This window comes from Eptatretus burgeri, chromosome 5 (genome assembly GCF_056783735.1).
Source record: "Eptatretus burgeri isolate ZD-2024b chromosome 5, Ebu_testis_v1, whole genome shotgun sequence".
In the NCBI taxonomy this organism is placed as follows: Eukaryota; Metazoa; Chordata; class Myxini; order Myxiniformes; family Myxinidae; genus Eptatretus; species Eptatretus burgeri.
Window position 1 is genome coordinate 122681463 of NC_140965.1, and position 27156 is coordinate 122708618.

Consider the following 27156-nt stretch of genomic DNA (forward strand, 5'->3'; position numbering starts at 1 on the left):
ACATTGATTTTAGGGCATCAGTAATAACTTTTAAAGTGAAATTGATACCTGCCTATATTTCTGTCTTGATCACAAGTTACACTTCTGTCAGAACACGATAGTATAACAATGTCAATGTCATGATAGTTCCTCTAACTGGGTTGAAACCTTTTAGTGAACAAGTACTCACTTCAGATAAAAATTCACACTTTTTAAATACCTCTTGAAATGCCTTATTTAGAAAATTGCATTTTATAAATTATTTTATTCTTATTACCGTTTCTTAAAGTGCTTTGAAAAGTTGTTCAAAATGAAAAGTGCTAAACAAATAATTGACTAAATGTATTGATTGATTAAATTGTGTGTTTGTAATAGCAAAGCATGCAGAGTGCCCACAACAGTAAGTAAATAAGCACAAAAGGGTGGGGGGGGGGGGCACAAGCTTTGGCATGCATTTTGTCTCCAGTGAAGAAGGATCTTGGAGAAGCTTGTCCAGATATCACGCGTCACAAAAGAACATAAGGAGACATCAGTGTACATTTACATGAATTGCAAGAACCCTGGCAAACACTGGGCAAATCGACATAGTAGGTTACATGGAAAATCAAAGCTGAGATCCCAGCATCATCAGTTGAGTGCTCAGATTATAATATGAAACAGGCAAACCCAAATAAATATTTGGACTCGAGGCCGGTTGGAGAAACACATTCAAGCCAAAAGTTTTGAGCACAAGTAACTGGATGAGGTCATAAATTGTAAGGAAAGAGAAGCAACGAGGGCAATAAATTGAGGCACATGGAGAGATTGAGAAAGAAAGGAACCAAAATAAATAAATAAAATAGCAATTGGAGATAACACAATTTCAGTTTGGAGTTGAGCAAATACAGAATATAAAGATTTGGGTTAAAGATAGGAAGAAGAAGAAAAAGAAGAAGAAAAAGGAGAAGAAGGAGGAGAAGGAGGAGGAGGAGGAGGAGGAGGAGGAGGAGGAGGAGGAAAAAAAAACATCGAGAAATTGAATGGAAGTGAGAAAATAAACCAGGTACCACAAAAAAGTGCTTTAAACATGAAAATAAAGCTTACACCTTTCAGCAATTAAGTATCACCTTCGAGGTGACATCCGTTTTGTGTTCATGCTGGAGGAGGAGTGCAACAGCGTTGGTGTCATCCTTCCGTGCAGCAATGTGAAGTGCAGGCAGTCGCACCTTTCCCTTGGTGTCACTTTCCAGCAGGAGGCTTACGACCTCCTGATGACCCTGCTGAAGAGCCACTGCCAAAGGTGTGAAACCATCCTGGTGCCAGGTTCAAGGGCAGAAGAATGGGCATGTAAACTATTGGGCTCACTTGCTGAGGCAATGCATCCAGTAAGTATCCAGGGACTGTGTAGAACCAAAGAAGCCTTTAAGTTTTTCTCAAACATGTCAATGGTAAAGTTCCTTCATCACTGTCAAGAAAAAATGCCCCAAAATAAGTCATTTGCTACCTCCTCATTACAACACATCATCCACCCCAGAGTGGTGACTTTCCTCACCTAAAACAAATGGTAGCACAATGTGAGTGAAGGAAATGGAGAACCCACAGAAATGATACGTAATGTAAAAAGTGACTTCAGATCCTCAACCCCCTCCCACCCCAAACCAAAAGTCCTCAACCCCCCTCCCCCAAATCCTCAAACCCCCCTCTCCCAAATTAATTGCCCCTCTCCCTCCCTCCTCTCCCCAAATCCCAACTATCTGTCCTTCACTTCCCCTTTCTTTTTCTGGTCCTCAAACCTCCCTCCCAACCCAAAGTCCTCAACCCCTCCCCTCCCCCAAAGCTTCAACCCCTGCTTCCAACTCTGTCTCCCCTGCCCCTTTCTTCTTCGAGTCCTCAACCCCCCTCCAAACCCCAAGTCCTCCGCAACCACACCCCCCCCTCCACACCTCTCATCACCACAACCTCCCTCTCCAAACTCTGCTTCTCTCTCCTCAACCCGCTGTCCTCCCCTTCCCCTTTCTTCCCATTCTTAACAATGTTACACAGGGATACACTTGCAAGGAACTTCAATGCTGGAGGAGGCCATTTGGCCCATAATTTCATTATTTTTTTATTGTCCACATCATCTTCACACCATTTGAAAGCCTTTATCCCTGAGCAGGGGTCAGCCTTTTGCGGACTCCAATAATGGTACCCTTTCTTGTGGCAATGTTTTTTTACGGCCGGATGCCCTTCCTGATGCCAACCCTTTAGTCACCTTCGACCCTGCAGGGATAATTACCAGGAAACTGGTGCTCATTTCGCCGACCTTCAGAAGGATGACAGGCTGAGTCAACCCCCCTAATGCTAACTCACCAGCCAGCGGGGATCGAACTCAGGACCCCAAGCCACCGCCTTGACCACTAAGCCACACCAGGCTCATTTTTTTATTATCCACATGAAACGTGGAAATTTTTCATCAACTCGCAATTCAATTCAAATAAGGTGCAGAACATCCTTTTCGCATTAGCATTGAACATGTGAATTGAATGATTGGCACAAATTAAAGTCAAAAATTACCCCCGTGTGGGGGTGACGGTCATCTCTATAATACCACAAGTTCTCAATGTTCAGTTATGACCGAAGACTACTGCGCAGTTCTACTGGGCAGCTCGAACTGCGCAGTTTGGTTAAGACGACTCGGTATTTTGGCGCACGCGCACGAAATTATATTTTGAAAATAAATGCCGACGTTTACATTTCGGGTTTTGAAACTTTTGCACCTTCGGCGGAAAATGTATAAATATCAAAGGCTAAAAATGTGTTTTATATTTTTATTTCATTTCTCCTTCCTTCCTTCTTTGCGAATCGCATCGGCGTTTTTGGCCATCTTCCAGATCACGTGACGATCAAACGGGAAGGAAATTCAAAAATCTGTCCGGTTTGATAAAGATAATATTTTTTACTATCATAATCAATAAACAGTTTCCGAATATCTTGTAGAATGGCAGACTAGATAGGTTTTGAAAATGGCGATTTTTATAACTTACGTGACCTCGTGACCTTGACCTTAAACCCGGACAAAAGTTATATCGTTGTGCAACACTCATCGACCTCTACCCACATACTAAGTTTCAGCAAGATCGGAAAGAAAAATTGACGGACGGACGTACGGACGGACATTTGGTCCGGCTTTATTAGGTCATCTCGGTAGAGATGACCTAAAAATGACAGGAGCATGAAGAAGAATGCTTGAATGATTAAACCATGCCTGTGTTGTTCCTATGCTGGTCCCATTCGCGTTCATTAAGAACAATCTTAAAAGTAAATAATGACAGAATGTTAAATTCACAATCTCTTTCCCCCTTTCTTCCCAATGTTAACAACATTCCTGTTATGTTTGTTAAGAACAATGTTAAAAGTAGATTAAAAAAAACAACACATTTAAGTCACAATCTCGTGAGATTCCATCATCCCGTGATTCTGCTGTAAAAATAGTGGTGAACTAAGCTAAATGATTTTAAATATATAAAAACATACGAGATCATTCATAATGGAAAAATAATATGCAATCGGAACTCAGACAAGTATCTTTCTGATGAAATTGATTTTATGGTCCCTGGTTGAACAGTTCAAGAGAAAATCATCAGATAGACAGATATAGAAACAAACAAAAAGAAAATCATATTATGATATGGGATGCTCCAAATTCTGCAGCAAAAGAAGAAAATGTGGAGGGGTTTTATGGAAAGTTGCAGAAACTGGAAGAACAGGTCCATAAAGGAGATGTTTAAATTATTATACAAGATGAGAATGCAGAAATTGGAGAGGCAGGAGCACCAGGGATTGCAGGAAAGCATGGACTTGGTATCGAAAATGAACCAGAGGAGTGAATGCTAGAGTTCTGTGCAGAGAATGAGCTTGTAAATACAAACACATGGTTCAAATAACCAAGCGAAGATAGTACACACGGACATCACCTGATGGGCAACATATAAATCAGATTGAATACATTCTAATCAACAGAGTATGGAGAAGTGCTGTGCATTCTGCCAACACACTACCAGATGCAGACTGTGGGACACATCATTGTGGAAAAACAACGAATCAAATTGAGAAAGGTGAGAAAAAAAAGATCAAAAACTCAAACCAGATATGACCTTGAAAATAGACTTAAACAATGTGCAATATAGGTAAAAATAAAAACTTGCACAGCTGAACTTGGTTGACAGACTGCCAGATGAATTGTGGCAAGAGGTTGACAATATTACAAAGAGGAGGCCAATAACACCATCCAAAAAGCAAGCAGAAAGAAGAATGTGAAATGGAATTGTCAGAGGAGGCAATATGTACATATTGCAGACAGAAGAAGAGAGATGAAAAGCAAAGGCGCATCAAGAGAGGACAATAAGCTGCTAAATGCCGACTTTCAATGACAAACAAAGAAAGACAAGGATAGACATTTCAAAGGCATGCATAGAGATATAAAGTGAAAACAAAGCAGGAAAAAGAAAAGAAGGTCTTTTTTAAAAAGATCAAAAAAAAAATCACAGGGAAGTTGAAGTCCAGGATTGAGGTTATCCAAAAAAGGATACACAGGTGAAAGAAAGATGGAAGGAATACACCGAACCTCTCGCTGCACTAATGAGATAGCAATATGATGACAACATTCAAAGAAAGAGAACATAAGAAAGAACCAATAGTGATGGAATGTGAGGAACATAGAACTCTGAAAGAGCTAGCAAATGGAAAAGTAGCAGATACCAATGAACTTCCAATAGAACTCTTAAAGGTAGTTGAGGAGGAGTAATGAAAATTTTAACAACTATCAGCACACAGATCTAGAGCAAGATTGTACGGCCTAAAAAGTGGAAGTGGTCAGTTTACATACCATTTCCAAAGAAAGGGGATCCATGACAATGTTCAAATAACCAAACCATTGCCTTGATTTCACATGCCAGCAGGATATTATGAAAGATCATTCAACACTGAATAAAATACTTCATTTAGTGAAAAATGTCTGTTGAGCAAGCAGGTTTCAGAAGAGGATGAGATCAAATCACAAATCTGAGGTGGATCATGGAAACAGCAAGGGAATATCAAAGGAAGGTGTGTTTCTGTTTTATAGATTGTATCAAAGTGTTTGATTGTGGTGTTCCTGAATTGATGTGGATTATGCTGATAGAAATGGGGATGTCAGAACACCTGATATGTCTGATAAGAGGCCTGTACACCAAACAAGAACCTACAGGGAGAACAGAGTGTGGAGAGTGTGGAGAGAGAGAGAGAGAGTGGGGAGAGAGAGAGAATGGGGAGAGAGACTGGAGAGAGAGAGACTGGAGAGAGAGAGACTGGAGAGAGAGAGAGAGTGGGGAGAGAGAGAGAGAGTGGGGAGAGAGAGAGAGTGGGGAGAGAGAGAGAGTGGGGAGAGAGAGAGAGTGGGGAGAGAGAGAGAGTGGGGAGAGAGAGAGAGTGGGGAGAGACAGAGAGTGGGGAGAGACTGGAGAGAGAGAGAGAGAGACTGGAGAGAGAGAGAGAGAGAGAGAGAGAGAGAGAGAGAGAGAGAGAGAGAGAGAGAGAGAGAGAGAGAGAGAGAGAGAGAGAGAGAGAGAGAGAGAGAGAGAGAGAGAGAGGGGAGAGAGGGAGAGAGGGAGAGAGGGGAGAGAGGGGAGAGAGGGGAGAGAGGGGAGAGAGGGGAGAGAGGGGAGAGAGGGGAGAGAGGGGAGAGAGGGGAGAGAGGGGAGAGAGGGGAGAGAGTGGAGAGAGTGGAGAGAGTGGAGAGAGTGGAGAGAGTGGAGAGAGTGGGGAGAGTGGGGAGAGTGGGGAGAGTGGGGAGAGTGGGGAGAGTGGAGAGAGTGGGGAGAGTGGGGAGAGTGGGGAGAGTGGAGAGAGTGGGGAGAGTGGAGAGGGTGGAGAGGGTGGAGAGGGTGGAGAGTGGTTTCGAATTGGAAAAGGGGTCGGACGGGGGTTCATACTCTCCCCTTACTTGTTCAATCTGTATAACGAGTACATTATGTGGTATGAAGAAATCAAACTTGGATGACGTAGAGGTTGAAGTCAGGATTGGAGGAAGAAGTATGAACAATCTAAGGTACTGTATGCTGACAATACCACTTCCTGGCAGAAAGTAAAGAGGACTTGATGAAACTGATGCAAACAGTGAAGGAGGAAAGTAAAAAATCTGATCTTTATTTAAACCCCAAAAGATTGAAATCTTGTTCACTGGGAAGATTGAAGCGTTCATGTTGGGAGATGATCATGTGGAAATGGTGGAAAGTTTCATCTTCCTGGGTTCTAAGATTAAAGTGAGTGGAGAATGTGGAGGGGAAATCGATATACTGTTCATGGTGGGGAGGCAGGGGGGGGTCAGCAATGTCAGGATTGATAAAGATCTGGAAAGATAAACATGTGAAAATACAAACCAAGAGGAGGTTGGTGAATGCTCTGGTACTTCCAGTTGCAATGTATAGATGTGAGTCATGGACAGTGAAAAAGAAAGAAATAAAGGAAGGAAGGAAGAAGATTGACAGTTTTGAAATGTGATTTTGGAGACAAATGTTAAAAATTCCCAAAACTGCAAGAACAAACTAATCAGTGGTTAAAGAGATTTGACCACTTTGTACATTGGAGGTGCTGATGATAAAACACAACCTGATATACTTTGGGGAAGTCAACGATGCTGGGTATGGTTGAGGGAAGAAGAAGAAGAAGAAGAAGAAGAAGAAGAAGAAGAAGAAGAAGAAGAAGAAGCACACCTTGCAATGTATTTGCTGGATGGATGGGGTAAAGGCTGCAACCAAGCTGTCTCTACAAGAACTTCAGGAAGCAATGAAGGATAGGGATGTTTCTAAAATAAATCTGATCATGAATGTCACCAGAAGTCAGCCACCTCTTGACGGAACTGGGTAACTTGATAACCACCGTGGGAAACAAAGACAAGCTGAAGTTTGGGGCGTTAACCCTTAGTTTTGCTCCAACGAAGGGTTAATGCCAGAAACATCAACTTCGCCTTCCTTCCCACTGCAGTTAGCACACGTCAATGAATATGTTGCTTATTTCATTCATCAAAAATATGAAAGACTCTCGAATTACTGACAATCAGAGGTGGACCATGATGTTCTTAATATTTAATGTTCCAGTTTTCGATATTGATGGGATGCAAAGAGCATAATGCAACTCACCTCTGTGGCAACACTTTGGTTGGCACCGCTGTCCAGCAGAAACTTTACAATTTCCAAGTGGTTTTCTTGTGCCGCCATGTACAGTGGAGTAAAACCATTCTACAGAAAACCATGCCATGACAGATCATGTCAAGTGAAAACAAATACTGCCGATATATCTTGTGATTCAAACATGTGATCGTGCAAGTCACACACACACACACACACACACACACACACACACACACACACACACACACACACACACACACACACACACACACACACACACACACACACACACACACACACACACACACACACACACACACACACACACAATGTTTAAATAAATGGTGCAATCACATTCCAACACAAGAAAAGCATCACTCATTATTGTACAAAACACTGATAAAATAATGAGAATATGTACAGGGGGTCTCCACTACAAGTCATCCCATTATTCGTCGTTTAGCTTACGTGTTAATTTATTAGGGAAACGAAATCGCATTCCGGTGAATAATTTTGCACTTACGTCGTTTTCTGACTGAAGCAGAGGGGATCGATATAACCTCCACGCAGTGTGAGAACGGTATCGAGCTGGATGACAAATTAGCCAAAGTGAAACAAAAGAATGGTGAACGACCAGCCGAGATAGGTCGCCATCTTGCTTTGCCGCCGCCGACTGTTTGAACTATTTTAAAGAACGCAGACGAGGGCCGTGCAGATGACAGCATGATGCACAGCATGATGAGCGGTGCGCACGACGTGCCGTTTGGGTATTGTGGCCCGTGCTGTAGGCATGGACGAAGTGGATGTGGTGACCGCCGGAGCTCCTCGTGGGGTCCCGAGGTCCCATGTGGACATCGCAGGGTTTTGCGGCACGAGCACGTATGCGGGCACAAAGTCTGGAACCCGGGTTTGTGGGGAGAAACCACATGGCCCAGTGGGAAGGAAAATTTAAAGGGCCAAGGACTGATGCAGGCAGTTTGATAGACAATTAGAGGTTTTCAAGGTGCAAGACTGCTAAATTATCATTATAATATCGCTCAAAGTTATGGGAAGATAAACAGATGTTTAGGTTTTAAAATTTGTATCATTTATTGTATTATTCCCTACGTTTTGTGTGTTTCACACATCTTTTGATTGCTTGGCTTGTTGAATGGTGCTGTGCAAGACGTAAACTACGTGTTGAAACACATCCCCCCCCCCCAAATTACATTAATTCTTGTCGGAAAAAAATTCCCCACTGGCCATCATGTCGTGAGAAGTCCAACATTCCTGAAAGGTATCTTGGACGCACAGCGAGGAGCTGAGGACCCCCTGTATATGTATATATGATTATGTTTGCAAGGGGAGGAGAGTAGATATAACTTGAGTGCAGTTATTAGTGTACAGCTTCGCATGCTCCCCGTTTCTGGTAGTTTAGCCAATCTGAATGCACGAAGTAGGGAAATGTTAGCTTAAGAATTGTGCGATTTAAATGTGCATCATACGAAGGGTGATGTGTTGGCAATCAATCGTCAGGGCAAAGGTGAAGGAATTGTACGTGAAGCCTTCTGTGAACACCTCAGGTGGAGCATCGTGTGTGACCTTGTGAAAGAGAGGGGAGGAACTTGAGAGGAGCGTTGTCCAGAGAGTGAGGGGAGGAGTTTTTTGGATCATGTCCAGGGTTCTGTGCGGTCTCGCGAGAGAGGAGTGGGGGGATCGCCTCAACGTGAGGAGTGGCAGAGTGTTTTCCATGAAAAGTGTTTGGAGTTTGCTCACCTGAGGAGAAATGGCTTCATGGTTGACTCACCTGGTACTATTTCATTGTCCTGCCTCACCTGTTAATCATCCCTGGTTCATCGCCTGCTTGCCTGTTTGTCATACCTTTTTCGATTTCTCCAGCAGTGATAAGTCCTCAACCGCTTTTTAGTTTCCCAACCCATCCATGCTCGAGTCTGGTGTGTGGTGCCGTAGATTTTCTTTATTCCACATTAATAATTTATTTATTGTGATTACATGTGTATCATTTACATTTGGACGTGGGGCCCGACAACAGGTAGAGACTAGAAGGGCACTCGGTAAAGTGCACAACTCCACCACACAATGCCTGATCCACAAGAACATATCTGGCCATTACATGTTTGTAATACAGTACCATGCTATACACCACTATATCTTTTTTGGCCCTCTCTCTCAATGGTGAAGAATCACTTTAAAAATTAAATAATTGTTAAATATTAAAAATTAAATCCGGATCCGGATCTTCACCAAAATAGAATCAATTATTTCTTTTCACACAACCAACCTGTCCACCAAGTTTCATCTGAATCCGTCCACAATTTTTTGAGATATCATGCTATATATTGTTTTTAGCCCTCTCTCTCATTGGTGAAAAATGACTTTTAAAAATTCGAGTCGTCGGATCAGGTTCCAGATCTTCAACAAAATCTAATCAGTTTGTCATTGTCACACACCCAACCTGTCCACAAAATTTCATCCGTATCTGTCCACAATTTTTTGAGATATCCTGCACACAAACAAACAGAAAGCGGTGAAAACACAACCTCATTCTCCTTCGTTGGCGGAGGTATTTATAATGCGCAGTGCAAGGAGAGGTGCAAATGGTGAATGTGTGTGGTGCTTAGAGGAAAGTGTGAAGTACAAGTCAGTAAGCCAGCCCTGAAAAGGACGAGGTGCATTCCATTAATGCTCTGTGCATTCAAAAGGAATGAATTAGGTTTAGGTAAACTAAGAGACAGATGGCATAAATCAGTGTGTCATGGCCAGCGCATTCAAGAAATCTCTGCTGCTCAGTCCATTTGCCAGCCCTCTGCTGCACCGTGTTCACCAGCTCATTCGTCCTCACAGGGTTCAGTCCATTCTCATGGATTTCCCAGATGCACCAGCAACTATAATCTGCTTAAATCTCCCAACTTATATAGCCCAAGGACAGGCATGGCTTGGGGACTGGGCAGCTTCCTTGCTGTGCTTACAAACGCTGATTTAGTGTCTCGGAGATCTGTCATGCGATGTTGGAATCCGCCAGAGCTCTGTCTCCCCATTGGCCTGCCCTGTATCCAGCCGATGCTTATTGGCTGTGCCCAGGATTTGCTGTGCTGCCCATATCCACAACATGGCATCAGTCGAGAGATTGTTGTTGACATTTCCATTCAATAAGTTTCATCAGCCGAGTAAAGCACGGTCCTTTCTGGCAAATGTTGAGCCACTTTCCCTAGAGATTGCTGGCTTTGTGGTGTTTGATTGTGTTGTTGTGGCTTGACTTGTGTGTTGCAAAGCATCTTGTAAGGTGAAGGCATGTTGTGAAGTGTGTTTGAATACGCTGTGGAGGTGCGAGAGAAGAAGGAGAGAGAAGAAGGAGAGAGAAGAAGGAGAGAGATATATCGAGAAGAAACGGGGTCACAATGGGATTCCAATCCTACACAAACACAACACACTTTCCCTTTCCACTGATATAAGGGGAGAGATAATTCAGCGACAATACACTATCCATAGTATAATATCCAACAATACACTATCCATGGATATAACTACACTGGGGCTCCCTTATGTGTTGGGATGTGCCTTCTCAGGGTCTCTGAAAACTGTCAATGTATGTATATATGTTGTTGCATAAACAGGTCAATTGATATCAGCCACGCTGCGGTGGGAGGTGTTAATCCCACAATGAACCGAAATGATCTTGTACGTGTTCAAACCAAATGGAGGCGGCTCACATGAGTGGGAAACGAAGAAGCACACAAGGTCCTTAATCTGATTTTACAAGGTTTATATCCCTCCACAAAAACCTGGGGAAGAATGAACATGACGGCAGGTAATGACGGAGAGTTGAGGGGGGAAAAGTGGAAATACGTCATCGCAATAGATAAATAATTATATGCAATTGAGGAAGAAATAAAATCGACTACGCCACACACCAGACGCGAGCAGGGACAGGGATGGAAATGAAAAACCGGGTGAGGCCTCATCTCCGCTGGAACCAAGAATGACAAACAGCCGAGCAGGCCTGAGGCAGATCGACGAGGCAGATCGACGAACAGGAACATGAGAAGGAGAAACAAAACAGGTGAGCAGGCGACAAACAGGCACAACGAACTAGGGACACCAAACAGATGAGGCAGGATGACAAAATAATACCAGGCAGGCAGGAACAGGGGAGCCAACCACAAAGTCACTTCTCAGGCAAACAAACTCCGCAGACTTTGTGCCAAACAAGCTCTGCCACAATCTCACTGTGAGGCGGTATCCCCAGTCCTCTCGAGAGAGACCGCGTCGAACCCTGGCCCCGAGACAATCCGTAAAACTCTCTGCTCGCTCGCTGGACAATACACCTCTCCAGCTCCTCCCTCATCTTTCACAAAGCCACACCCAATGTCATTCCCGGGTGTGCACAGGATGATTCACGTACAATTCCTTCACCTTAAACCCTGACTATTTATTAACAACACATCACCCTTCGTATGATGTACATTTAAACAAGACAAGTTTTAAGCTAACATTTCCCTACTTAAAACATCAAAATTGGGGAAATGACCCAAAAGATGGAGCAGTCGAAGCTATAAATTTCCAACTGCACTAAAATAATATCTACCACCCTGCAAACACGAAACAGCATCCCCCCCACCCCCCACCAACCTCCCTCTCTGGAACCACAACTTCTGCAAGGTTCACTGCAAGAGCAACATCTCCAACCTTAATGCTTACAGACCCACACCTAATTAACCTCAACAAAATAAATCAGGATGGGCTGTGGGTATTGTGCAGTATATAACTTACCGATTCTCCTTGCCACACTACCCCTATGTTACAAACAACAATTTAGAAATGTATAATTTTACATACAAGTTCTTCAAAATGTATATCCCTGCCATTCCAGTGTCTTCTTCAAGTGCAACAAGGGTGGGGATAGAAGCTGGCAAAAACACAACAAACAAGCCTATTCCATCCATCCATTGGGACCGTACTCTGTGCAGAGCGTTGGTGCTGCTTCAGTAGTCTCCTTGGCTATTGGGCACAATCCTGGAAGGGTCGCCACTCCGATACAGGATACCAGAATGCTGGCACTCATTTTGCCGACCTCGGAAGGATGGCGGGCAGAGTCAACCCTACCTGATATTAATTCAACAGCTGAGAGGGATTTGAACTCAGGATCCGAGGATCCCAAGCACACCCCCCTAAAGGCCTACCTTACCCACAATTGAACTTCACCAATTATCCTGGAATGACCTACGTGTCCTGATTATTGAAAAAGAATACTCCACAAAGTTTAACCAACACTTGCAGACTTTCAAATCGCTTTTTGTTTCATTTTAAAATACTACAAATGCTGCGGTTAAAAAAAAAAACTGTGCCTTTTCCAGATACATGTTCATATCACGTCCCACCTGACTGGGGAAGAATGCTCTCACCAGCTTGCAATGGAGATGACACGACACATGGGCAGAGCAAAAATATGCATGAGGCAAAATATGAATAAGCATGAATCAAGGCATGCTTGGAACACGATTTCCATTTTAAATTCAAACTTGGTTACATCGCACTCCTCGCCTGGTTTTCATAAAAAACCATCAACAGCAATTGATTGAGCAAAGAGAATTACATGAACACGAGAAACAGGGTAGCCACCTTGGCTCGAAACATTGTCAAAAATGTTGTATATTTGTCAAGAATGAAATAAACTGGCAAGATATTACATCATATACAGTCACTAAATCGATGGACCAGACTATGGCTAACGGATAGGGACATCATGGAAAATACCATGAGAATATGAAATTCACAATCAATAGAACTCACTCTTCTCCCACTGGTGTAAGCAGCACGACCTCAGTTACGGGTCACAGGTACATATGGGGTTTGCCGTCCTTCATGGTGTGGATTCGCACCATTCAAACCCGACCATCTGCAATGGCGATATCTCAATCACATGTCCAGAGGGCCAAGTCTTTCCTGTGAGCATCCGCCTTCAGCAGAATGATGTCACCGACACAAATTTCTTTGCGACACTCTTGCATTTCAGTGCAAAGGTTGCACTGACACAAAGAAGTTGTTGAGGAGGAAGATGAGCCATTTGCTGCTGTACCACATTTCCCTCGCAGTTTGCGACACGTGACACACTTGTTCAGTGTACCATCAATGAGACGCTTGCCACCAACAATACAATATCCACTGGAGCAAATAGCACCACTTATGAAGTGTCTCCACATTGATGACTTACTTGATCATAATAATGATGAACAACGAATCGTAACGTGATGCTGTTTTGGTAGTATGACTGGACCCCGCTCATTGTCATTTAGATCTGCTCGGTCGAGTCTACCAATGACTCTCAGAATTCCTTTATCATCGAAGGCAGGATTCAATTTGTGCATGGCGCTGGACGTGTCCACTTGCGAGCCATAAGTGAGGTTGTGAATTTCTGAGGCAGAGGACTCACGTTGGACGTTGCCATTTATGATCGTTGCAGCCTCCTCCATGAGATGAACTGGAAATTATCGGTGGTCATGTCGACCGTTGTTCAAGCTAAATAAGCACCCAGACAATCACAGGTGTATGAAGTGGACCAACAAAATAACACCTTTGATCGCAGACTTTCACCTTGAGAAACGTATGAAAAGTTATGTTCCCAATGAACGTTCATGCTTGGTAGTTAACATGGTGATGGAACAAAACTCCAGATCATTAACCAACTCTACAGCAGGCAAAGTGGATTTAAGGGGTAGTTCAGAATCCCAGATAAATATTGGCCCGGACAGCCATTATGACTGCATCAGGTCATCGGCATTAACGGAGCGAGTGGCCAGGTCTGCCAAGTTAATGTCAGTTGCGATGTAGTTCCACTGAGGTGATGTACTCTTATGGATCCTTTGCTCTACATCGGCCATGATGACAATGGCTTCCTGTCTCAAGCATACCAATACCCCGAGGAGATTACTGACGAGGATTAAATAAGGTACAGGACCAGTACCTTATTTATCAGGACACCACAATAGGTAGCAATGCCGTCAAACACTGGTCACACGAATAATGTCAGGTTTAAATTGTTGGAACACAGCAAAATTAGGAAGACATCATTGTCATTTTTCCTCTGTTCCTGATCAAATGCATGTCCTTTGGAAAAAAGCTTCGCCTTGAAGTCCATGTACTGCTGTTTTAGGGCTGGTTTCTTCTCCAGAAGCTTGCAAAGGGACTTTAAACAGTTGATTGTGAGAGGTTGATTGTCTGGAAGTTTTACATCGTCTATGAAGGGTAACGGAGCCACCCCATTACCATTGGCATTCCTGATAAATCCGTCCTCCATGATCGAAAGAAAAAGTCGTCTTTTATGGAGCGACCCGACTTGTCATCATTCCTTGATCATTGATAGACGTCACTGACAACCCCATCGTCATCAGATCTGTGGTCGCAGGATCTCCTGAAGGTACATGACAATGTGGCAGGATGACGTCCATGATGAGGGCATGGCAAGCAAGCTGATGATCTTCCATGGTCGAGAATGTGAGTACGACAGGCCTCCACTCGCTCAGGGCTGTGGACACCGCCCAGACATACGAGTACATAGCCAATTATTACCAATCCAAGGTCTGTATGCTATGCCCACAGAGCATTAGGTGGGCCATTCCAAGATTCTCTGACCTTAAGCGGCTGAGGAGCATCTTGTCCAATTCATAGCAAGACATGACGCGCTCAGGGTCAGGTTTGGAAACATTTCAGCGACAGGACGTACATGCGAGAGGAGCCTTGCGACCTCCGGTGTTGGCATCTCAGAATAATTACACAGAATAGCATTACACTCCGTTAACTCTGGGAGCAGCAGGTGGATGATTCCATCAAAAGATTAGACGACTACATTCCTGACCTCTACCACTGGCTGCCATAGATCCAGAGCTGGTTTTGAGTTCAGTAGGGACTACATTGTTTGGTACATTGAAGTGGTTAAATAGTTTGCTGCAACCCAGAGACCGATTTGACTGGTCATCCAACACAGCATAAATTTTCACAAAGTTTTCAGGATTAACAGCGATGAATACTTTCACCAGACATATTTTGAAACAAATCCTTCCTCTGGATCCACTATGACCACAAATGTCCATACACCTGTTATTCACCGAGGATCCATCCTTGCCATGCTTCCAAAGCCCATCCGACGTAATCTCAGGGTTCGAAGAGTCCTTGGTAAATTTCCTCCCTGCCAGTCCGTTGAGGGGAGTACAACTGGCATTATGAAGTGCTGAGCAACGACGGGCGCTGTCGCGATGAGAACAACACAATTTTGCTTGAAACTCCTTGGCTGAATGGTCAACTGACAGAGCACATCTGGTACATATTTTCCATTGGTTAAGAAGGACCAGTCTGGATTGCAAGGTTTTTGTTTTGAATGTTCTACAATGCACAAGAGGATGTATGGTCCTGTAAGGTCAGGTCAGGTCAGGTATGGGAGCATGCTCCGGAGCAGTGCGTTGCTGAGTGCACTTTTCGCTGATACTCCAGGGGCCTCCATCTAGCCATCTCCCAGGCAAATACCTGGCCCATCCCCATCTCCTTGAGATGCTGATCAACATGTTGCAACCACCAGGCATGTGGCCGGCCCACTGGCCTCCTCCACTCACGAGGCTCCTTCGCCGAGAGAATCTGGTGAGCAGGATCGGCGTCAGGAAAACGAGCCACAATGTTCATCCAGCTGCACCTAATGCTCACGGACAATGCAGGTAACAAACCTCATTTGAATCTCTGTCAGCAAACGTTTGTTGGACACAAAGTCCAACCAGTGATAGCCAAGGATTATCCGAAGAACCTGGTACCAAAGGAATTAAGTCTCCGTCTCAGATCCCTGGTCAGAGTACAAGTCTCACATCCATAGAGCAAGACTGGAATAACCAAGGACCTGAAGACTCGGACTTTCATCCTCCCGCACAGGAACTCTACTGGCAGTGCCACACCCCATTATCCAGTGAATCCATGACTCCCCAGGTCTGACCCTGGGGGACTGTTGAACTCTGGCTCACAGCCAGCAGAAACATGAATATCACTGCCAAGGTAAGTGAATCTCTCCACGACCTCAACATCCTCACCACAAACAGGTCTAGACAGGATCGCAGCGTCCAAGATGTCATTGAAAGCCCAGATCTTAGTTTGACCCAAGAAACCCATAACCCCAGCGACTCAGACTTCTCATTCAGCACCTCGAGGGTCCAAAAAAGGATATCTGGAGTCTCCGCAAAAATAACTGCATAATCTGCGAAGTCAAGATCAGAGATCTTGACATTCCCAAACGATGCACCGCAGCTTGATCTCTCCGACATCCTCCCGAGATTCCAGTCCAGACGAGTGCTGAAAAGTGTGGGGGACAGTACACACCCCTGATGAACTCCAGTTACAACTGGAAATATGTCAGAGAAGGTACCACCACATCTCACAGCACTCTCAGTACCAGCGTATAGTTCACACTTCCGGTTCTGGATTTGGAGCAACGGCAGGGTCTTTCAGGGCTCTCTGCTGACTTTCTCAAACTTAAGTTTCCGGTCGTTATCTGTCCCCTTTTAACTGTTTATTTTCTCACCTACATGTTACTGTGTGCTCCCAGTTCGGTTTTGTTTTAAAAACCGTGCTATTTTGAGTTTTCGTCGACCTTGTCTTACCGGGCTGCTTGAGGCCTACCCATCCTTCTCCTCTTGGTGTACGATCGTTTTTATTTGTATTTTCTTCCCATTACCTTCAATTCCAATTTTCCCCACTTTCCCAACGTCCCCCATCCCTCTCAACTCGACACTCTGTTTCTTATCTTAAATAGAAAACAAAACAAAAAAAATACCTTTATCCTTGCATACACACTGTGGTGGAGTCTGCGGGCCTATGGGGAAGGGCATGGTGAGCGTGATGATGGGAGGAGTGGCCGTGGGGGTCGGCAAGGGATATGAGGTGTGCGCGCTGCCTGAGGCGTCGTAGTAATGCTGGAGTCGGCCGGCTCGTGAGTGTACCGAATACGGAATAAAGGGGAGCCGCGGGCACAGTACGCCCGCGCTCGCACTCGTGCAACACAGCCCGGCTCGACTGTCCCTCCGCTTCGTGTCTGCCTGCTAAGCATCTCCCATTCCAGTACAGTGCACACACAAGTCCCGATCCTCCTCCTTCTTCTTCTTCTTTTGCTTCTTCTTCTTCTTCTTTTGCTTCTTCTTCTTCTTCTTCTTCTTCTTCTTCTTCTTCTTCTTCTTTTGCCTCTTCTTCTTCTTCATCTTCTGCCTCTTCCTCCTTCTCCCGGCACACCATCTTTATTGTACTTGAGTTGACCCACTCTCGCCATTACCTTCACGATTTCTTCCGACAACCTTTCAATCCCGAATCTTACCTGTCCCTCAAAAATACATAAAAAATTAATAATTTTCTTGGAACCTTTCGATCTATACACCTCCTGAAACCACGTATCTCTCTTCACCCTCTTCCTGATATTTTTCATCGACTCAGCAGCTTTATTCTGCGTTTACCGTTATAAATTCACCACACACCTCCATGATTTTACTTCAACCTTCCCTTTTCCGAATGTAACGCAATCCTTCATTGAAATAAATTAATTCACTTTTGCCTATACACCTCCTGTGGTGAATTAACGTGAATCGAGGGACATGACGCGGGATCACATGTTGTGCGTCTCGCGTATAAGGGGAGGTCTCTCTGCGGCACGAGTGATTGTCCCCGGGGCATTGCTATTGACATCGGCTGTCCACTTGATGCTCGTTAACTGAAGGTGCTCATTGACTGGTGAGAATGGAGATTATATCGAACTCCGTGCTTACGCGGATTTAGTCTGCAATGGTTAACTGCACATGTATACGTTTCTGCTTATGTACTCCTAGCTGAACCTGTATTTCCTGGTGTGCCCACAGAAGCGGCTCCAATCAAATGGAATAAAGCCTAAACTCTGAAGGTTCATCTCTCGCTCTCATTTCAATTTATTCCATTTGATTTTCTCGGCTCTCTCAACCAAAGATGGACAAGATCTACAAACCAGAGAGGTTCGACGCAGACCCAAACACGACTGACGCAGAAATGAAATGGTCACATTGGTTCTGCTCCCTTCTCACACTATCTGACCATCATCGCGGAGGAGCTGACAAATTTGCCGCTCTCGTGAATCATGTCTCGCCCGGCGTGTACAGGCTCTTCTCGGGGTGCGACACTTACGAAGCAGCGATCGAGGTGCTGCAAGCGCTCTACGTGAAGCCCAAGAACGAGGTATACATACGACATCTTCTCAACACACGCAAGCAAGCAGCCGGGGAGACAATCGATCAGTTCCTGCAAGCTCTGAATCAGCTGGGAAAAGACTGCAGCTTCCGGGCGGTAAGCGCCGAGGAACACCGAAAGGAAGCCACACGGGAGGCATTCATCCAAGGACTCAGATCAGCCCACATACGGCAACGCTTACTAGAGAAAGCGCAACCCACTCTTGACAAGGTAGTCGATCAGGCTCGAGCGATGGATACGGCTCAGCAGCAATCTGAGTCATTTGGGACACCGATGCTGCTCATGAACGCTGCTACGATGGGAACCAAAGGAACCCCACTGGCACAGACACAGCCAGACATGAGGGATGGAGAAACACCCGAGGAGCCGGATACCCAGACCTCGTCAAACTCCTCAGCAACTGCTCCGGTCGGTAAATGCTTCTTTTGTGGGTACAAAAGGCATCCTCGTCAAAAATGTCCCGCCAGAGATGCCACATGCATGAATTGCGACAAGAAAGGGCATTATGCCAGGGTATGTAAATCTACTCTAAGGAGGAATAAACCCACTTCTGCGGCTCTCTACTCGCAAAATAAATTGACTGCAGCCTCCCCGGAGGAATCTATCCAAGGCTATCATCAACGTGCGGGTGCGGGCATATGGCTGAGGCACTGATTGATACCGGTAGCTCTGAAAGTTTCGTCAACAGCTCGCTAGTGAAGGGCAGGAAATGGGTAATCCACCCGACTGACAATACGGTATGCATGGCCGCCACCTCACTACAATCCCGCGTACGAGGGTACTGCAATGTTGAATTGGACGTAAAAGGGTACACGCATCGGGATGTAAAGGTGCTGGTGCTTCGTGATTTGTGCGCAGACGTAATTCTGGGTCATAATGTCCTCAAGCAGCACACGGCGTCGAAATACCCTTTGGAGGAAGCAAGCCTCGTCTAATTTTAAATGCGCTGACCACCGCGGAGGTGACGTCCCCCCAGCTGTTCGCTAACTTGTCGCCGGTCTGCAAACCGATAGCGATCAAATCGCGGCGATATACCACTTCTGACATGAATTTCATCACTTCGGAAACCAAGCGATTACTGGAGGAGGGAATTATAGAACCGAGCGATTCGCCATGGCGCGCACAGGTGTTAGTAACCAGCAGTCAGAACCATAAGAAACGGATGGTTGTCGATTATTCCCAAACGGTCAATCGCTTCACCCAACTCGACGCCTACCCCCTGCCGCGCATAGATGAGATGGTCGAACGCGTGGCCAATTATAAGGTATTCAGTACCATCGACTTGCGCAGCGCCTATCATCAAATTCCCATCCGAGAGGAAGACAAACCGTACACTGCATTCCAGGCAGGGCGGCGCCTCTACCAGTTCAGAAGGATACCATTCGGTGTCACGAATGGAGTAGCTTGCTTCCAACGGGTTATGGACGACATCATCTCAGATGAAAACCTCGAAGACACTTTTGTTTACGTGGATAATGTCACACTGTGCGGTAGGGATCAGAGGGAACATGATAGGAATCTGGACAGATTCTTGAGCATTGCTGGAAAATATAATCTGACTCTCAACTACGAGAAATGCGTATTCTCGGCAAGGTCAATTGACCTTCTCGGCTACACAATAGCCGACGGCACAATTAAGCCTGATCCTGAGCGATTGCGCCCGCTCCGTGAGCTTCCACCACCTCAGGACTTGCAAACAATGCGCCGGGTGATCGGGATGTTCGCTTACTATGCAAGATGGATTTCGCAATACTCCGAGAAAATACATCCCCTAGCGCATTGCAAAAACTTTCCACCAGATGCCGCTGTCGTAAAAGCTTTCCACGATCTCAAGGATGATATCAGTAAGTCCGTGGTTTTATCGATCGACAGCTCGGTGCCCTTTGTGGTGGAGACCGACGCTTCAAATCACGCCATAGCTGCAACACTTAATCAGTCTGGGCGGCCGGTCGCTTTCTTCTCGAGAACTCTCTCTAGAAGCGAGCAGAGACACTCGGCAATAGAGAAGGAGGCGTACGCCATCGTCGAAGCGCTGCGTAAATGGAGACATTATTTACTGGGAAACCACTTCACGCTCGTTACGGACCAACGATCCGTGGCTTTCATGTTTGATGGGAAAAATAACGGGAAAATTAAGAATGAAAAAATTATGAGATGGCGGATAGACCCTAGCCTGCTACAGGTACGACATTGTTTACCGGCCAGGGAAGGAAAACCCTGCTGCAGATACCTTCTCCCGGGTCTACAGTTCGGCAACAATCAGTCAGGCTTTGCAAGACCTCCATGTGTCTCTGTGCCACCCAGGGGTAACCAGGATGGCACATTTCGTCACATGAACAAAATCATCCCTATTCTGTTGAAGATATTAAACAAATGAATGCTTCATGCCCTGTTTGTGCTGAACTAAAACCCAGATTCTATGGCGCGGCTTCTGGCAGACTGATCAAGGCTACTTCCCCCTTCGAGAGACTAAACATCGACTTCAAAGGGCCCCTACCGACCGAAACAGACAACAGATACATATTCACCGTTGTTGATGAATATTCAAGGTTCCCTTTCGCGTTTCCGTGCTCGGATATGACCTCGGGCACTGTCGTAAAATGTCTCTCTGACCTCTTCGCTATGTTTGGGAGACCTTCGTACATACATTCAGACAGAGGAGCCGTGTTTCATGTCGGCCGGGCTAAAACAATTCCTATTAGAGCACGGCATAGCAACTAGTCGAACGACGGGTTACAACCCACAGGGAAACGGGCAGGTGGAACGGTATAATGGAGTAATTTGGGAAAGCCGTAACTCTGGCGCTGAAATCGAGAGGACTGGGCCCCGAGCGATGGGAGGTTACTCTTCCTGACGCTCTGAATTCCATACGCTCTTTGCTCTGCACGTCCACAAATGCCACTCCTCACGAACGTATGTTTACTCACCAACGACGTTATGTTGACGGTCAAACGGTGCCCAACTGGCTGACCCACCCCGGTACAGTGTTCATGAAACGCACGGTGCGACAGAGCAACTATGAACCGCTGGTGGAGGGGGTCGAACTCGTGACACTAATCCAGAGTATGCTCATGTCAGGCTCCCGGATGGCAGGGAGACCACTGTGTCGGTTCGCCATCTGGCTCCCTCAGGTACTCCTCCCGCCGGTACACCACCTCCTGGCACTCCTCCTTCTGACATTTCCCCCCCAGGAACTCCGCCAGGCGACGGGGCTGCCGCGTTCCACCCGAGAGCGATCGAGGAGTCATCCCCGGCACAAGTCGAGGCTCACCAAGAGGATCGGGAGTCTCCCTCAAGTGAAACTGCCGTTTACTCCCGGAGAGGGCGACGAATAAGGCCCCTCGACGACTCAATCTGTAAAGGGGATTATCGGCATTCTCGCTGCTCATGCTCCTATATGCCCATCATATCATATATCGATGCTCATTTCCATGCTCCTACAACTCAAAATAATCACTGCTTGGCATGTATGCTTCTGTAGATCTATTAGTCCGCGTTGCTTGAAATGTATACTCCTATAGTGCTAAAGCAATCATGGTGTGTAAGATGGGCCCCTAGTTACATTTTAAAGGTGGGGAGAATGTGGTGAATTAACGTGAATCGAGGGACATGACGCGGGATCACATGTTGTGCGTCTCGCGTATAAGGGGAGGTCTCTCTGCGGCACGAGTGATTGTCCCCGGGGCATTGCTATTGACATCGGCTGTCCACTTGATGCTCGTTAACTGAAGGTGCTCATTGACTGGTGAGAATGGAGATTATATCGAACTCCGTGCTTACGCGGATTTAGTCTGCAATGGTTAACTGCACATGTATACGTTTCTGCTTATGTACTCCTAGCTGAACCTGTATTTCCTGGTGTGCCCACAGAAGCGGCTCCAATCAAATGGAATAAAGCCTAAACTCTGAAGGTTCATCTCTCGCTCTCATTTCACCTCCCATAACCACGTGCTTCTCCCGTAACCACGTGATCTGTTTACACCCCCTGCGTTTATCGACCCAAATTCTCCATTCACCTCACGATTTTTTCGACAACATTTCCATTTCCTAATCTTATGAAAACTCTCTCAAACAATAATAACAATAAAAACAATAATAATAATAATTAATAATAAAAACGATCTCTGAAAATGCTTCATCTTCCTCTTTCACACGTGTGGTACTCTTTACTGCATCATAATTTACTACATTTCTACGATTTAAACAGACTGCTCCAAATTGGACCTTTCCTTCATACCTTGCCTAAAAAATCCAACTGTTACAATGTTTCTTCTCCCCATTCTCTGGATTCGCCTTTATTACATCCATCAAGAAATGTGTTAAATCGCATCTGACCTAAAACTTTTTTTTTTTAAACCCAGTTTGCTCCGAATGTTCGCTTTCCATCAACCATTCTTTTTTTCCAACTTCAGTGACAACTCACCCCCCTCACCCCTCACTCTCAAAGCAACCATCACACTCTTCTCCACCCAAGCCTTCCTCTCACCTCTCTCAAAAACTCCCCCTCACCTCTCCCCCTCACCTTTGTCCCACCATTCACCCCCTCACTCACCCTTCTCAAAGTCGTCCCCCTCCTCTCATCCACAAAGCTGCCTCCTTCCACTGCCCTCTCAACTCCATCTCATGACTCCACCTCCTCAAATCCTCAACTGCCTTCTGCCCCTCTCCCCCAGCACCACAGAGCCTTTTCTCCTCCTCATCCCCCCCCCTCCCCAAGCCATTCTCTAATCCCCTCACTCATTCACCGACTCTCCTTACCTCCCCCCCCTCCTCTCTTGATCTACCCTCCCCCTCCCCTCCCACCCCCTGCACCCAAAGCCTCCTCCCTCCCTCTTGATGAACAGTGTGGACCTCAAATATCTGGGGCCTTCGCTCAAACCTTACAGATCTTTCCATACAGATTTCCACTGACAAACCAGACATAATCTGCCGAACAGAAACTTTCCTCTCCCAAGACGTGTCTGACTCCCAAGTATCTCTCCCCGGTTACTCCCTCCTCCGGTATGACAGACCTGAGCCTCGTCCCGGTGGAGGAGTTGCTCTCTTCATCAAAGACTGTATTCCTCACTCTTCATGCACTGCTCTCACTCCCCCATACCCCAGGAATAACTCTGGCTTCGGCTTCCCCTCCACTCCCACCTCATGTTTACTCATGTGTACTGTACCATCCACCTAACAGCGATGACTCCATTTACACCTCACTATCCAAAAACATGGACTAACTTCTATCTTATCAACCGGACTCTCTCTTCTTCTTATGTGGTGACTTCAATTGTCATCATGCCAGTTGGCTAGGTGTGGGTACCTCTCTCACCTGTTATGGCACATCAGCAAATGCTTTCTGCGACTCATTGGGACTGACTCAATCGGTCAACTTCCCGACCCAGATCTCAACCAATGGTACTCCATCTCTTCTGGATCTGATTTTGACAAATTTAGCTGAAAATATCTGCTGTTTTCCCTCCGCTCCAATCGGCTCGTCTGACCATGTGCTTGTCAAAGTGGACGACATCTCTCTGGCCATTATCAAAGTACCACCTCACCGCCGTCGAGTGTGGCATTTCACTCAAGCCGACTGGCAGGGTCTCCAAGCAGCCATCAAACTTATAGACTGGTCTCCTATCACTACTTTCTCCAACATCAACTCATCCTGGTAATTCTTTCAAAGAAACTTGCTCTCCCTCATGCACAGATTTATCCACTCTCGTCATCAGTTGTCCTCCCCTTCCTCCCGCCCTTGGTTTACTGAAGCTTGTGGCGAGGCAGTTGTCCTGAAACAACTTGCCTTTGCCTCATGGAAAGCAAACCCAACTGAGGGTAATCTCAGTTCCTTCCACAAAGCTCAGAACAAGTGTGTATCTACCCTCAGGAGAGCCAGAAAACAACATCTTTCTAATCTCAAGTCTGAACTCTCAAACCTCTCTCCCTCAGCCAAATCCTGGTGGCGTCTAATCAAATCTGTTTCTGGTGTATGTTCCCCCTCCAGCCCCTCCCTTACCTCAAATGGCCGCACTGCTGATACCGCACGTGAAAAAGGCTGAAAGCCTAAACTCAGTGTTTGCAGCTAAATTTTGTGTCCAAAACCCATTGCTTTCTGTACCACCTTATCCAGTCGCACCCAACTGTCCCTGGACTCTGTTTCCTTTTCTCCTAACAAGGTGGAGAGCTTGCTGTCAAACCTCACCTCAGATACTGCAACCGGTTCAGATGGCATCAGCCCACTTTTCCAAAAAACCTGCTCCTCTGTGCTTGCTCACCCTCTCTCTGTTCTATTCACCCTCTCATTTGCTCAAGGTCATCTGCCATCTGCTTGGAAATCAGCAAACATTACTGCCCTGCACAAAAAAGGTGCAAAAACAAATCCCTGCAACTACAGACCAATCAGCCTTCTCCCATTCGTCAGCAAGGACATGGAATCCATCATCCCTTCAGATATTAAATCCTTCCTCTTCTCCAATGGCCTGATTTCCGATCATCAATTTGGTTTCTAACCAGGTCACTCTATCCTGGATATGCTGCTTCTTTTCTCCCAATAATGAATGGAGATCCTCAATGTCAGACATGAAATCAGTCATATCCCAAGAAATATCACATGCTTTCAATGCGGACTGGCACACTGCCCTGCTCACCAAACTCTCTTCCTATGGTATCCAAGGACATCTCCACTCATGGCTCAAAGACTTCCTCTCCTGTCACAGCCAACGTGTGGCCCTAGATGGAGTTCTTTCATCCCCTCTTCCTGTCCAGGCTGGAGTTCCTCAAGGTAGCGTTCTGGGCCCTGTTATTTTTTCTGGTTTTCTTGAATGATCTCTCCAACTCTCTGGAAAATCGTCTTTATCTCTTTGCTGATGAATCCACCCTCTGCCGTACCATCTGTCATCCCTCAGACCAGCAAGGAGCAGCATCTTCACTCACTGCAGATCTGGGTAAAATCACAAACAGGTCCAACACGTGGAACACGTCTTTCAATCCTGACAAATCTCACACTTTCACTATGTCTCTCCGAAAGGACCATTTGGCAAATCCTCCATCCACATTCTCAACAATCCTCTGGAAGAAATCCTTTCTTTCAAGCTTCTGGGTCTCACGATCTGCCATGATCCTTCAGGGCAGGGCACATTTCCAACCTGGCCTTTTGGGCCTCTCACTCTCTCACCACAGGCAGGTCGGTGGTCTTTCTGTCTTCTCGTCTCCTCTCTGGTCTCGCCCCCCCTGCTTTGTCTGTGATTTGTCCCCACCATATTTCCACAATGCGCACCACATTTCCGCCAACAACCCCTTCTGAAAGAATTACCAAAATCACGAATCACTGCTCACTTTTCCTTTTTCATTCCTCTTTTTCCCGCCTTTGGAATAAACTCCCTCACTCTGTTCAATCCCATTCTTCCCTCCAAGCCTTCAAAACAGCTGTTCCGCAGCACCACTTATCATCCCCCATCCAAATCCTCGATCTTTTCTACCCCCGTTAATCCACTCCAAACCCACCTCCTTCAAATTCCCTGCTTTTCACCCTGAAAGTCCCTGTAATGTCCATCTTGTTCACCCCGTGTTCCCCGCCCCATCCTTCTCCCTTCCACAGATCTCCGAATGTCTTTGTTCCCCACTGTTTTGTCCATCCTACCACCGCCCCTCTTGTCTCATGCACCCCTTGCTATGCGTTGTGTGCTCGGTCTCATACGAGCCTCGAGAAGGTATACAAAAAAATATATTAAAATAAAAAAGACATCAGATTGATCAGTTTTGGTGGCACCCCACGAAGACTAAGAATCCTCCAGAGGGCATTCCGATTCACGGATTCGAACGCTTTTTAGAGATCAACATAGGCTGCAAGCAACCCCTGCCAAAACTCTCATCTGCATTCAGTGAGGACCTGAAGAGCAAGGATACGGTCAATCGTTGACCTCTTTGGTGTAAAGTCTGACTGCTCTGGACGCTGGTGCTCAAGCAGATGGTGGTGAACCCTATCAAGAATTATCCGAGCAAAGACCTTGCCCGGCACTGAGAGCAGCGTCACCCCTCGGTAGTTGTTGCAGTCTTGGTGATCACCCTTCCCTTTCCAGAGAGGGACAACAAGGCCCCTCTTCCAGTCAGTTGGGATAATGCCTGTGTTCAAGGCAGAGCACAGAACTGCATGCAATGACACGAGTGCAGCATTTCCACCAGCTGTAAGAAGTTCAGCATGGATGCCACAGATCCCTGGAGCTTTACCCCATTTCAACTGGTTCACCACAGATTGTGTTTCCACAAATGAAGGTGGACCACAGTTGATTGGAGGGTCAGCAAGATTGATAGCAACACCCTTAACATCCAACTCAACAGCTGGTGCATCAGCCTGTCACATTCGCTCAAAGTCACCGGCCCAGCGGGCCTTCACTTTGGACTCCTCTGTCAAGATCCCACCACCCTCCACTCCAACTGCAGTACACCGAGGAACGAGCTTGGAGGAATACAATGCGCGAATTCCCATGAAAGCAGGACGAGAATCACCTGACCATAGATGTTGCTCTCCCCTCTAACAGATTCCTCGCACATAGGCCTCCTTGTCCACACTTAGTGCACGTACAGTTTTACACCTCAACTCCCGGAACAGCTCAGCTTTGCCATTCAGCCTAGACTGCAACTCTGGTAAATGGTATCCAGTGTCCCTTGAAAGACAAAATTCTTCTTCGCCCGACGGTGAGTTTTTAAGAAATCTCTCAGCAACATCAAGGACGGTTGTCTTGAAGTCACTCTACAACTCTTCAGGATTCCCCAAAGTACCCAGACCCCCTAAACCTCAACTCAGCCTGTTTGCAAATTCCTCAGCTACCCTCTC

General features: G+C 46.0%; 1 protein-coding gene across 1 annotated transcript in view; it reads right to left on the reverse strand.

The window, feature by feature from the left end:
• The window catches only part of LOC147027264 (ankyrin-3-like), a 493469-nt gene that overhangs the window by 389461 nt on the left and 76852 nt on the right, over window positions 1–27156 (reverse strand). The window contains exons 5-6 of the mRNA XM_085883609.1: window positions 7116–7214; window positions 1086–1271 (exon numbers count right to left, since the gene is read on the reverse strand). Coding sequence (XP_085739735.1) covers window positions 1086–1271; window positions 7116–7214 — 285 coding nt within the window. The remainder of the gene's footprint in view (window positions 1–1085; window positions 1272–7115; window positions 7215–27156) is intronic.